The sequence below is a fragment of the Schistocerca cancellata genome, chromosome 1 (assembly GCF_023864275.1).
Source record: "Schistocerca cancellata isolate TAMUIC-IGC-003103 chromosome 1, iqSchCanc2.1, whole genome shotgun sequence".
NCBI classification, from domain to species: domain Eukaryota; kingdom Metazoa; phylum Arthropoda; class Insecta; order Orthoptera; family Acrididae; genus Schistocerca; species Schistocerca cancellata.
This window is the reverse complement of record NC_064626.1, coordinates 1,091,435,739-1,091,448,412: the sequence shown is the minus strand read 5'-3', so window position 1 is coordinate 1,091,448,412 and position 12,674 is coordinate 1,091,435,739. Positions and strand designations below refer to the sequence as shown.

General features: G+C 37.3%; 1 protein-coding gene across 1 annotated transcript; it reads left to right on the top strand.

The window, feature by feature from the left end:
* Nucleotides 1–8,844: 8,844 nt before the first annotated feature.
* Nucleotides 8,845–9,791, top strand: LOC126129286 (uncharacterized). Its single transcript, XM_049915158.1, has 3 exons — nt 8,845–9,231; nt 9,517–9,591; nt 9,747–9,791. The coding sequence occupies exons 1-3, from the start codon at nt 8,845–8,847 to the stop codon at nt 9,789–9,791; spliced, it is 507 nt and encodes a 168-aa protein (XP_049771115.1).
* The last annotated feature ends 2,883 nt before the right edge of the window (nt 9,792–12,674 follow it).

Genomic DNA, 12,674 nt, shown 5'->3' with positions numbered 1-12,674 from the left:
TTGGAAACACATCAATCAAATTTGTATCTGATTTTTTAGATAGATATATTATGCATTTATTTTTGGTGGGGTCTTACTATAACAACCGTGCAGGTATTGGACAGAACGCAGCATGTCATTCTCAATGGAGAGAAGTCTTCCGAAGTAAGAGTGATTTCAGGTGTGCTGCAGGGGAGTGTCGTAGGATTGTTGCTATTCACAATATACATAAATGACCTTGTGGATGACATCAGAAGTTCACTGAGGCTTTTTGCGGATGATGCTGTGGTATATCGAGAGGTTGTAACAATGGAAAATTGTACTGAAATGCAGGAGGATCTGCAGTGAATTGATGCATGGTGCAGGGAATGGCAATTGAATCTCAATGTAGACAAGTGTAATGTGCTGCGAATACATAGAAAGATAGATCCCTTATCATTTAGCTACAAAATAGCAGGTCAGCAACTGGAAGCAGTTAATTCCATAAATTATCTGGGAGTAGGCATTAGGAGTGATTTAAAATGGATTGATCATATAAAGTTGATCGTTGGTAAAGCAGATGCCAGACTGAGATTCATTGGAAGAATTCGGAGGAAATGCAATCCGAAAACAGAGGAAGTAGGTTACAGTGCACTTGTTCGCCCACTGCTTGAATACTGCTCAGCAGTGTGGGATCCGTACCAGATAGAGTTGATAGAAGAGATAGAGAAGATCCAACAGAGAGCAGTGCACTTCATTACAGGATCATTTAGTAATCACGAAAGTATTACGGAGATGATAGATAAACTCCAGTGGAAGACTCTACATGAGAGACGCTCAGTAGCTCGGTACGGGCTTTTGTTGAAGTTTCGAGAACATACCTTCACCGAAGAGTCAAGCAGTATATTGCTCCCTCCTATGTATATCTCGCAAAGAGATAATGAGGATAAAATCAGAGAGATTAGAGCCCACACAGAAGCATACCGACAATCCTTCTTTCCATGAACAATACGAGACTGGAATAGAAGGGAGAACCGATAGAGGTACTCAAGGTACCCTCCGCCACACACCGTCAGGTGGCTTGCAGAGTATGGATGTAGATGTAGATCAACAACATTGTGGTGACCAGTCCATGTCTCCATCATGATCCTCTCTATTTGCTCGAGATTATTTTTTGCTAAGGGGTCAAGTATATTTTTGCAACAATTTACACTTTGAGTGGGCTCCTGAACTAATTATTCAAAATAATTTTCTGAGAAAGCATTGAGTATTTTTTGGATGATGTTTTATGAGTACCACCAATTTAAACATGTATTTTCACCTATGTACCAAGGATAGATTGAAGTCAGCATCAACTATAATTGTATGAGTGTTGTACCTCTTCGAAATGAGACTCAAGTTTTGTTTGAAATGTTCAGCAATTATGTCATTTGAGTCATGAGTTCAGTAAATGAAACCAATTATTAATATATTCTGGCTGTCAAGAATGGCATTATCTCTACTAACTTAAGAAACTATGTACTACAATTTCAATACAAGGTAAACTACTTATGACAACTATCAACACTCCACCATGTAATTTCCCCCCTCCTTCTTTCTTCCATCTATTGTCCACACTAAACAATGTCTAGTCTAATTAATTAATAAGCAAAGTCTTTCATGAATATCTGAGAGGAGCAAAGATTACACTAAACTTAGTTACTTAGCTTGTCATATTGAGATGACTCCAGTTCTTTTTGTCCAGGGGTCAGATTCTTGAAGCTGAAAATCTCATAACTCTTTCATGAGAATAAATTAGATGTTACTATATGGAAGCCACCTTGCTAAAGATTTTCCACAGGCATTTTTGGTTTTAGTAGCAACACATACTTGAATCTGTTGATATTAGTATGAATTCCTTCAGCAAAATAGTCAGTCATGGTATCCATAGGTCTCAGAGATGTGGCAAGATGTGCCAGTTTTGAAAAAACTTAGTTTTGTGTGCATCTTCATGTTTCTGAGTTGCAGTAAATCTGGCAAATGTAATGAGTGCAGCCACACAAATTTTATTTATTCTTCCAATATTTCAGCCTTCTACCTTTTGGCCACCTTCAGAGTGAGCTAACAGACTTTTATACTAGAGATACACATGCATCAGAGACACTGATTGGTGGTAGAGTATGTATACATTGAACCAGTTGCTATGCAGTTGATCTACACTTGGAAATCAAAGTGTCATTCTCAGTTGCACTGTAGCAACATTTTTGCATGTTTATTAAAGAAAGCACAGGATTCCATAATTTTTCCACATTGAAACTGCTATCTCTATTAATTAAATTCTTCACAAAATTAATTTCAACTGCTGCTTTTACTGCAGGATCCCAAAAAGATGAAGTCATCACTAGAATTTCAACATTTTCATACCATTTAGAGTTACCAGTGTAAATTTAGTGTGATTTATTGGCTTGTAAGAACTGGGTGCACCTGCAGTGCTCCAAGCATCTTTCACAAAGACTGTACTGGATGTATTGCACAGGAGGTGGCACATCTTAATGTCTCACCAGCACATCACCAGTGGGATCGCCCTCCCGTCGCTTACTATCTCCGATAGGTAAGGCACCCACAGAGCACACTGTTATCACATGACCTCACTGCCTGTGACTCTTGAATGATCAGTGCATTTTTTTAGGAGCTGCACTCAGAGCTTCATCTCCAAAATCAGTGTGCCTGCAGACTTGTATTGACCTTAGCACGAAAACTGCAGTGAGTAAATACATCTAAGTAGGAAGAATATCACTCTCCTTCTACGTAACTCAGCTACATAGAAGAACTCACAGCAATTCAAAGTTTTGTATACCTCAATTATTAAGTGAACATATTGTAAATAAACTTATTAATCTGTTACCTTTTTGTAGATGTCTGACTGTCTTTCTTGGCATCTCAATTACCAAAACATCAGACATTCTTTGGAGAGAACTCTGGTGCTTAAGTGTGGCACTTGTTGAAAATTAATAAAAAAAAATTCATAATTTTTGTGTAGAATATGTTTTACCGTGTCTTTAATTTCTGTATGCAATGCCGACTTCTGTAGTCTAATCACTCACTGCGCTTATTCAGTTTCAGAGCCAACAAATCAACTCCTTGCTAGCAACTATGGGCAGCTTGCTGGACATACTACAAACCCAGCGGGCAATAATGACTGAAGCATAGAACACCAGAGGCCAGATGCCACTTCCACACCTTCATTCTTTTGATGCACAACCTGAGGAATGGACAGTGTACCACTAGCAGCTTGAACAGCATACAATATATCAGGTGACTCATGAACATTTTCTTTTTTTCATGGTAGAATTGTTACACTTTCATGTGTACAGGAAGTTTTTCCCTCAGTGAGAGCCCCCAACCCTACCCTAGAAGGCATTGTTAGGAAACTGGATGACTTCTTTGTTGCTCAGATTTGTGTACCTGCCACTAGTTTTAAATTTTTCTGCACATATCATCAATATAATCAGTCTTACAAGGAATGGATCATATGAATAGTCAATAGTCCAAATTGCGCTGGATGCTAGGTGCTTTGTGAAACACGTTTTTTTTCCCTCAAGAATATGAATTTGCCCCTCCCCCCCCGAAAATTGCTGCCCAGGTCAGATACTTCGGTTTGCCCCCCCCCCCTCCCCCCCCCCCCTCTCCCTTCCCCCCTCACCATAGATCCAGGCTTGCATGCATGAATCTGGCGGCTTGGGCATGTCAGTAAAATTTTTCCCAGTAGCATCCACCTGCTTGCTGCGACTGCTTACACATCCAAAAGCCACATTTCTGTAGCCAGAAGTGGAAGAAGGTACTACTCATATGCAACTCAACTGTGCATAGGCATGAGCCTGCTCGTAACTGGTAAACAGTTGTGATGTCACACTCATATGAGGCAATTTGTTGTTATGCAGCATTGCATAGTCTTCCTAATGGCTTTGACACATTTTGCTATTGGCAGATGCTTGTATGAGCACTGTGTTATGTTGTTGTATATGGCACATTTCCTTTTTCTGTTTTTTCTCTCATTCAAGTTTTATTGCCACAGTATTATTCTGCAGTAGCAGGATACAGTAATATCCTTTGTTAGAGTACTGGTTCTTACCAGACAAAATTATAAAAATTTAATTGAAAACTAAAACAATGAAAAATTCCAGGAATTCTAAAAAATTTCCAGCTTCTTCCTGGTTTTCTCCTGGATGAAAAAATTCCCAGGTTTTTCCTGGATCTCCTGGGGCGTATACACTGGTTAATAAATAATAATTATTTGACAGTCGCATATGAGATTTATCTTTGATGTTCTCCACTGCTGCAGCTTGAGCATCAGGTGACTGGATTTGTCATTTTCTTTACCATTGTACACTGAAGTTGAAACAAATCCGAGTCTGAGTAAACTTGTCTGGGTTTATTCCCTTTCTCGCCTTTCTCTTTTTACATTTGTCTTGATTTCCCCAGACTTGTGTTTAGATTTTGCAATGGTAATATCACTTAAATCAAGCCTGCACTCTTTGAGACTAAATCCACAACTATCGGAAGTTTGTAAAACAAACCGGTGTAGTGTTACTAACTCGAAGGCCTCGAGACGAAGTGAATGCACACTACGGTCAGCTCTTGGCCTTACTATGTGCGAAAGTGTGGGTCTTACCTTCAGTAGTTTCCCCACTGTGGGTGCAGCTGATAAGTAACAGGTGAGCATGAGAATGGTCATCTTTAGGAACAGATGGGGAAACACAGAGAGGGAATAGCTGCAGTAATTCTTTACTTCATCATTGCTAGATGTTACCTCCCATTGATGAGAAGAGAATTAAGGAACAGGAATTGGGAAGAACCAACTACTTTTATAATCTTATTAACCAGTTTTTCACTTGTTTATTTGGTTTAGTTATATTCACTTAAAAAAAACTACTGGTAACCAATAAACGGGGAAAGAAAACAGGCAAAAATTCAGCTTGCAGTATCAATGGTGATAAAAATTGCAGTTTCTAATTAAAAAGTTTTAACCGGTAAGATTTCCATTTGTTTCAAATGAAGGATTATTAAACACAAATTAAAGCAAGCAGTGCTTGTTTAATGACAATCTCGAGTAACAGTCATGTGACATGAGGAGTGGTACAGCATTATGGAGCTAATAGTGTTGTGCCATGTGGCATTCATGTACTTAGACTAGCCTATTAGATGGTGCTTGGTGCATGCATTCTTTTAGTCATTCGTAGAACAGCCAGTTCAAAAGTGAACTGCCATGTGCAAACTTATGTTGGTGGAGGTGTATCAATAATATTGATGACGTCAAAACACAGACCTTAATTATGAGTTGATGAATGACTAATGTTGCAGCTTTGAACATGTTCCAAAACCAAATATGATACAAAATTTATTTTGCAATGGCTGTCTGAGTGGTATTTTTCAACTGACTGCCCTGGGAGCTCCAACCCCTTGAGAGACTTTGGCCCACCATGAGACTTGGGCTCTGGGGATTTTGCCTGGTATCAGATAGAGGAGATTGAAGTTATATATTTTAGATCTGTTTAAAAATCCACAGTTCAAATTATTTCAGTTATCTTAAACAATTAAGCTGGCTTCTATGCATTGTAACACAAGATGATAGAAAAGTTATCTCTTATTCTGGTATATGCACTCTTGTCTTGACACAAATTTTCAGATTATTATTAGAACTCACTTGCTAATGCACAGAATAAAGCTGTAAGTTTATAGGCGAATAATAAAACTTTGAAATAGCGATATTAAAACTGTGCAGATTGTACGTATTACAAAAGTCACTTCCATGGAATATGTCCCACTCCCAGAGAAGAAAATCTGTCTTCATATGCCTCCCTGAATATATAGGTTGTACTAACCTTTCCAGTGGCTGCTATTGTTCCAGAAAATTACCTTCAAATTCTCCTCTCTAAGTCCAAATAGTAGTTCGGTGATGCTCATTATACGTACAGTCTCGTTGGTTACCAATCTGTCATCACGATAAAGAAGGGGAACGTGACAGACTTCACATCGGATATATAATTCGTTATAGCAATAAAGTAAATTAGAAAATTAATCACTATTGGTCACATGTTGTTCAGATTAACATCAAATGTTTCACTTCAGTATTTCATTTACACATCTCTTCCCAACTGTAAGCCAATTATTGATGTCATATGCTGAATCCAGCTGCCACTGTTAAGGTTCGCAATGGGATTTCATTACTTGAGACAGGAATAAAAAGTGACTAAAAGCCCCTTTGCTGTCTCTGACAGAATTACAATGTCATCGGCAAACCTCAAAGTTTTTATTTCTTCTCCATAGATTTTAATACCTACTCCACATTTTTCATTTGTTTCCTTTACTGCTTGCTCAATATAAAGATAGAATAACATTAGGAATAGGCTACAACCCTGTCTCACTCTCTTCCCAACCACTGCTTCCCTTTCATACCCCTCGACTCTTATAACTGCCATCTGCTTTCTGTACAAATTGTAAATAGCCTTTTGCTCCCTGTATTTTACCAATGCCACCTTCAGAATTTGAAAGAGAGTATTCCAATCAACATTGTTGAAAGCTTTCTCTAAGCCTACAAATGCTAGAAATGTAGGTTTACCTTTCCTTAATCTTTCTTCTAAGATAAGTCGTAGGGTCAGTATTGCCTCACATTTTCCAACATTTCTATGGAATCCAAACTAATCTTCCCCGAGGTCAGCTTCTATCAGGTTTTCCATTCATCTGTAAAGAATTCACGTTAGTATTTTGCAGCCGTGACTTATTAAACTGATAGTTCGGTAATTTTCACATCTGTCAACACCTGCTTTCTTTGGGATTGGAATTATTACATTCTTCTTGAAGTCTGAGGGTATTTCACTTGTACCATACATCTTACTCACCAGATGGTAGAGTTTTGTCAGGACTGGCTCTCCCAAGGCTGTCAGTAGTTGTAATGGAATGTTGTCTACTCCGGGGGCCTTGTTTCAACTCAGGTATTTCAGTAATCTGTCAAACTCTTCTCGCAGTATCATATCTCCCATTTCATCTTCATCTACATCCTCTTCCATTTCCATAATATTGTCCTCAAGTACATCGCCCTTGTATAGACCCTCTATATACTCCTTCCATCTTAATGCTTTCCCTTCTTTGCTTAGAACTGGGTTTCCATCAAAGCTCTTGATATTCATGCAAGTGGTTCTCCTTTCTCCAAAGGTCTCTTTAATTTACCTGTAGGCAGTATCTATCTTACCCCTAGTGAGATAAGCCTCTACATCCTTACATTTGTCCTCTAGCCATCCCTGCTTAGCCCTTTTGCACTACCTGTCAATCTCATTTTTGAGACGTTTGTATTCCTTTTTGCCTGCTTCATTTACTGCATTTTTATATTTTCTCCTTTCATCAGTTAAATTCAATATTTCTTCTGTTACCCAAGGATTTCTACTAGCCCTTGACTTTTTGCCTATTTGATCCTCTGCTGCCTTCACTATTTCATCCCTCAAAGCTACCCATTCTTCTTGTAGTGTATTTCTTTCTCCGATTCCTGTCAATTGTTCCCTTATGCTTTCCCTGAAACTCTGTACAACCTCTGGTTCTTTCAGTTTATCCAGGTCCCATTTCCTCAAATTCCCACCTTTCTGCAGTTTCTTCAGTTTTAATCTACAGTTCATAACCAATAGATTGTGGTCAGAGTCCACATCTGCCCCAGGAAATGTCTTACAATTTAAAACCTGGTTCCTAAATCACTGCCTTCCCATTACATAATCTTACTGATATTTTCTAGTATCTCCAGGGTTCTTCCATGTATACAACCTTCTTTCATGATTCTTGAAACAAGTGTTAGCTATGATTAAGTTATGCTCTGCGCAAAATTCAACCAGGCGGCTTCCTCTTTCATTTCTTAGCCCCAATCCATATTCACCTGCTATGTTTCCTTCTCTCCCTTTTCCTACTCTCTAATTCCAGTCACCCATGACTATTAAATTTTCATCTCCCTTCTCTATCTGAATAACTTCTTTTATCTCATCATACATTTCATCAAGTTCTTCATCATCTGCAGAGCTAGTTGGCATATAAACTTGTACTACTGTAGTAGGCATGGGCTTCAAGCCTATCTTGGCCACAATAATGCATTCACTATGCTGTTTGTAGTAGCTTACCCGTACTCATATTTTTTTATTCATTATTAAACCTACTCCTGCATTACCTCTATCTGATTTTGTATTTATAACCCTGTATTCACCTGAACAAAAGTCTTGTTCCTCCTGCCACCGAACTTCACTAATTCCCACTGTATTTAACTTTAACCTATCCATTTCCCTTTTTAAATTTTCTAACCTTCCTGTCTGATTAAGGGATCTGACATTCCACGCTCCGATCCATAGAACGCCAGTTTTCTTTCTCCTGATAACGATGCCCTCTTGAGTAGTCCCTGCCCGGAATCCAAATGGGGGACTATTTTACCTCTGGAATATTTTACCCAAGAGGATGCCATCATCATTTAATCATACAGTAAAGCTGCATGCCCTCGAGAAAATTACGGCTGTAGTTTCCCCTAGCTTTCAGCCGTTCGCAGTACCAGAACAGCAAGGCCATTTTGGTTAGTGTTACAAGGCCAGAAACAGTCAATCATCCAGGCTGTTGCCCCTGCAACTACTGAAAAGGCTGCTGCCCCTCTTCAGGAACCACACATTTGTCTGGCCTCTCAACAGATTCCCCTCCATTGTGGTTGCACCTACGGTAGGGCTATCTGTATCGTTGAGGCATGCAAGGCTCCCCTTCAATGGCAAGGTCCATGGTTCATAAGGGCGGCGTGGGGAGGGGGGGGGGGGGAGCAAGAGGTATACTCACTCCTTTATTAGACATATGCAATTCATCCTTATCAAGGAGTGTCTTCCTACACAGCTGAAAATGGCAAAAGTAATACCCCTGTATAAAAAAGGTGATCAGCAATGTATGGATAACAATAGGTATGTGTCAGTACTGTCAGAGTTTTTGGAAATTATTGAAAAAGTGTTTCTTTCACAACTACCTACAGTTTTCAACAAGAATAAAATTATTTCTGGGTCTCAACATGGCTTCAGACCACAGCAGTCAATTGGAACAGCCACTTCCAACCTGATAAACCATGTCTTAAATGTAGTGGACAACAACAGAAAGATCTCAGGTTTATTCTTGGACCTAATGAAAGTTTTTGATGTGACTGATCATTCTGTGCTCCTGGGAGACCCTGAACGGTACGGTGTAATAGGTGTTCCAAATAAGTGTATTAAATCATACTTGAAATATCAATCTCAAGTAACTGAAATTAAGTACTAATCAAACAATGGAAAATCCAGGATGGAATGTAACAATACCAGAGAAGGAAAGTTTTTACTCACCATATAGCAGAGATGCTGAGTCACAATAATCACAATAAAAAGATTCACACAATTGTGAGATTGTGTGAATCTTTTTATTGTGCCTATAGTGACTCAGCATCTCAGCTATGTGGTGTGTAGCAACTTTCCTTATCTGGTATTGAACTTAAGTACTGGTACTTTGAAGGAAATGAACTCCAGATTAAGTCATGGTGTTCTACAGGGCTCTATTCTAGGTCAATTTCTCTTTTTGGTATACATTAATGATTGCCTATCACACATTAGGGATTCAGAACCAGTAATTTTTGCATCTGACCTCAGTCTGTTGACTGAAGGAAATAAGAAAATCTTACTGCATCTGCAAAAGATATTATGAAAGAAGTATCTGAATGATTTACCAGAAACAGGCTAATAGTTAATCCCTGAAAACAATACTCATGAATTTCCATACAGGTCAAAATAAAAAAATGCAGCACAACCAGTAACAAGTATAGATAAGCAAAACATTAGTGCTGTCACTGAAACTAAAATTCTAACAAATCATGCCCAGGATGATCTTAAATGGAGTTCTCGTATCACATCCCTATATTCAAAAGTACCAAAAATAGTTAGGTAGGAAGAATTCTTTGCTGCTATTCTAGTACAGAAACAGTTAAGAGTAGTATACAATGCTTGTGTACATTCAGTACTGAAGTACAGTATCATGTCCTGGAGAAATGTTTACTAGGCCAAAACAGTTTTCAGGAAACAAAAACCACTTATAAGAATAATGAAACAATAAAACAGCAGGAAACCATGCAAACCTTTCTATAAACTTCTAAAGATTTTACTCCTTCCCTGCATTTACATACTGGAAGTAGTATACTGAGAAAAGAAAATCTTTTTCCTCAAAACAAAAGCATATATGATTACAGTACCAGGTCAGAGAGAGACACCACATTATGCCAAACAAGTGTATATTGTGCAGAAACAAAACTATACAACAGATCAGCAAGACAAATAAGTCTCTTCCGGAACTACAAAACTTTAAAAATTCTCTGCCAGCCTACATACTGCAAAACTCCTACTATACATTCTCACTGTATGTTATGCAAGGAAAAAATGTAATTCATACCTTTAATTATAGCAATAAATGACAAATATACAATATTTAATCAAATTTGTAATTATTAACTGTACAGAACCAATCTTTATAAAAATTTAAATTTATTTAAATTATATTTGACAGTTGTAAAACCAACAGCTGTCCAATATTTTGTGTACAATATATATACTGAAAAAGAGATTTATGCAGACAAATAAATAAATAAAGAATTACTAACTGTGTGGGAAAGCGTCTTGTTGCTGAATCAACCTCGTAACAACACATCTTACTATCAGAGCTAAGTATTTCAGTGTTGTCTATAATGTTTATACCTCTAACACTGGCACCTGGTGAAGTAGTGTAGCATCTGTGATTTAGAATTCATCTTACTTATTTAATTACTAATTTATGATTATATTATTTGAAGAAATAAATAGTTAAATTAAGTGTGAGTATATCTAATTAGCAGGTATTCAAAAAATTTTATTGTAATTTTAGTATTATATTATTCCTGGGTCTCTCTATAAATCCAGTATTTACCAGATAGGTATTGTACATAAAATGCAAGTTGTTTTATTATTATTTCTGTACAGAGCAATATTTAATCTTTTAGACTTTATGTGTGGTAAAATTTTTATTATTATTACATAATGAATGTACACATAATATAATCTGAAACATATTCTCAACAAATCATTCTCATCACAAACTGACTTGTACCAGATCTTATAATACCCATGCACAGAACAGGTGAAGAAGATTAATAAATAAAACAAATCAAATCATTTGGAAGTTCTTGACAGATGTTTGAAAAGTAGAAATGTTCATAGTAAGTAGGACTGTTAGTAGATAACTGTTGCCTTTTGAGAAAAATAGCTGTTGCCTTTGAGAAAACTACTATGAGATCAAGTGGGTATTAAGCTATCAGTGGAAGATAAACACCATAAGTGAGGAAACAACAACTTTTTGCAAAGTAGTGGATTTCCCATAATTTCGCTATGTTGCATATACCTAGAGTAACCACATACAGTATAATAATATTTAATTATTGGTGCATTTTATAATGGTTACTTCTCTTTGTTAAAGGATAATTTGATTAATTTCACATGCCTGAATGGTCTTGGTAATGACTGGATCTACAGAACACAATGAATCAATACATTAAATTTCATTTAAAAAAGTCACAGTTGTCAGTATATTGTCATGACTTACCTCTATGACAAGTCTTTCTGTTTGCAGAAATTGTACCAGTTGGACCCGATTGGCATTGTAAGTAAGAATAGCATGTGCATCATTAACGTCAATGTTTTTAGATAGATCAATGCTTCTTGTCTTTACAAGAGTAAAATTTGGAATTCTATACTTCAGGAAGATTCTGTTAAAGCTACAAAAATAATTGAACATTGAAGATATAATGCACAATAACTGCACTACTAATAGATAAAATAATAATTTCATAGTTTCAAAGTTGTATTTAGGATGTCATACACTTAATCTCAGAATCAAGCATGACATTTCTTCCCCATATGGGAATGGTATAAAAATAGATTAAAGAAATTAGGAGATGTTAAAAAAATTAACTGCAGATGTAAACTCAAATGAAATGCATAAATATAAATATGAGGAGGCTTAAGAGTGTCAAAAAAATATATCTTTTATAGCTGGATTCACCCTGATAACATATTAGTGTTCATTAGCAATGACTGGAGTATTCTAATAGTTCTATCATTGTTTTCTTACACACATTTTAATCACTATTCAACGTTTTGAGCACCTGTAAACTTCGTCTCTGCCTAGATCATGTAAGGGAGCAAGTAGGACTAGGTCTGCTATCTAGTCAAGAGTATTTGGAAACTCCTGTCCAAAGCAGAACTGAACACTAGAGGTCCTGAGAAGTGGACCTGCCAGTATAAAAGAGGGTGGAGAGTATTATGTTGTAAGTAAAGAGGCATTTTTCCTCTCCTATCAGAAACATTGTATTACATACAGTTATGAGTATACCACTTTTTCCCAAAACTTGACCACCTACAGCACACACTGAATATTAACTTGATCAGATAGCCCCATCTTGTCAATTTAACCTTTGATATGCCAAGACCAGGTCTCAGCCAATTCAGGGACTTCCAAGTCGCCCATTCCTCATCACAGCCAGGACATAAAGTTTCAGAAACCCTTTCCTGCCAGAGGGAAAGTAGCTTGTAGCCCTCCCTAGTTGCAACCTAGCTTTTCTAGCAGTGGTTCTAAGTGCCATCAATGTTCTAAGGAAACCCCTTGACTTCAGTCATCATGGGTGTAGT

Bases quoted from the DNA above. Each gene is read 5' to 3' on its own strand.
- LOC126129286 (XM_049915158.1), top strand. From the start codon at position 8,845: ATGGCAAAAGTAATACCCCTGTATAAAAAAGGTGATCAGCAATGTATG. The intron at 9,232-9,516 runs GTAACTGAAATT...GGTGTTCTACAG, and splicing joins ACTTGAAATATCAATCTCAA to GGCTCTATTCTAGGTCAATT. The intron at 9,592-9,746 runs GTAATTTTTGCA...ATTTCCATACAG, and splicing joins ACATTAGGGATTCAGAACCA to GTCAAAATAAAAAAATGCAG.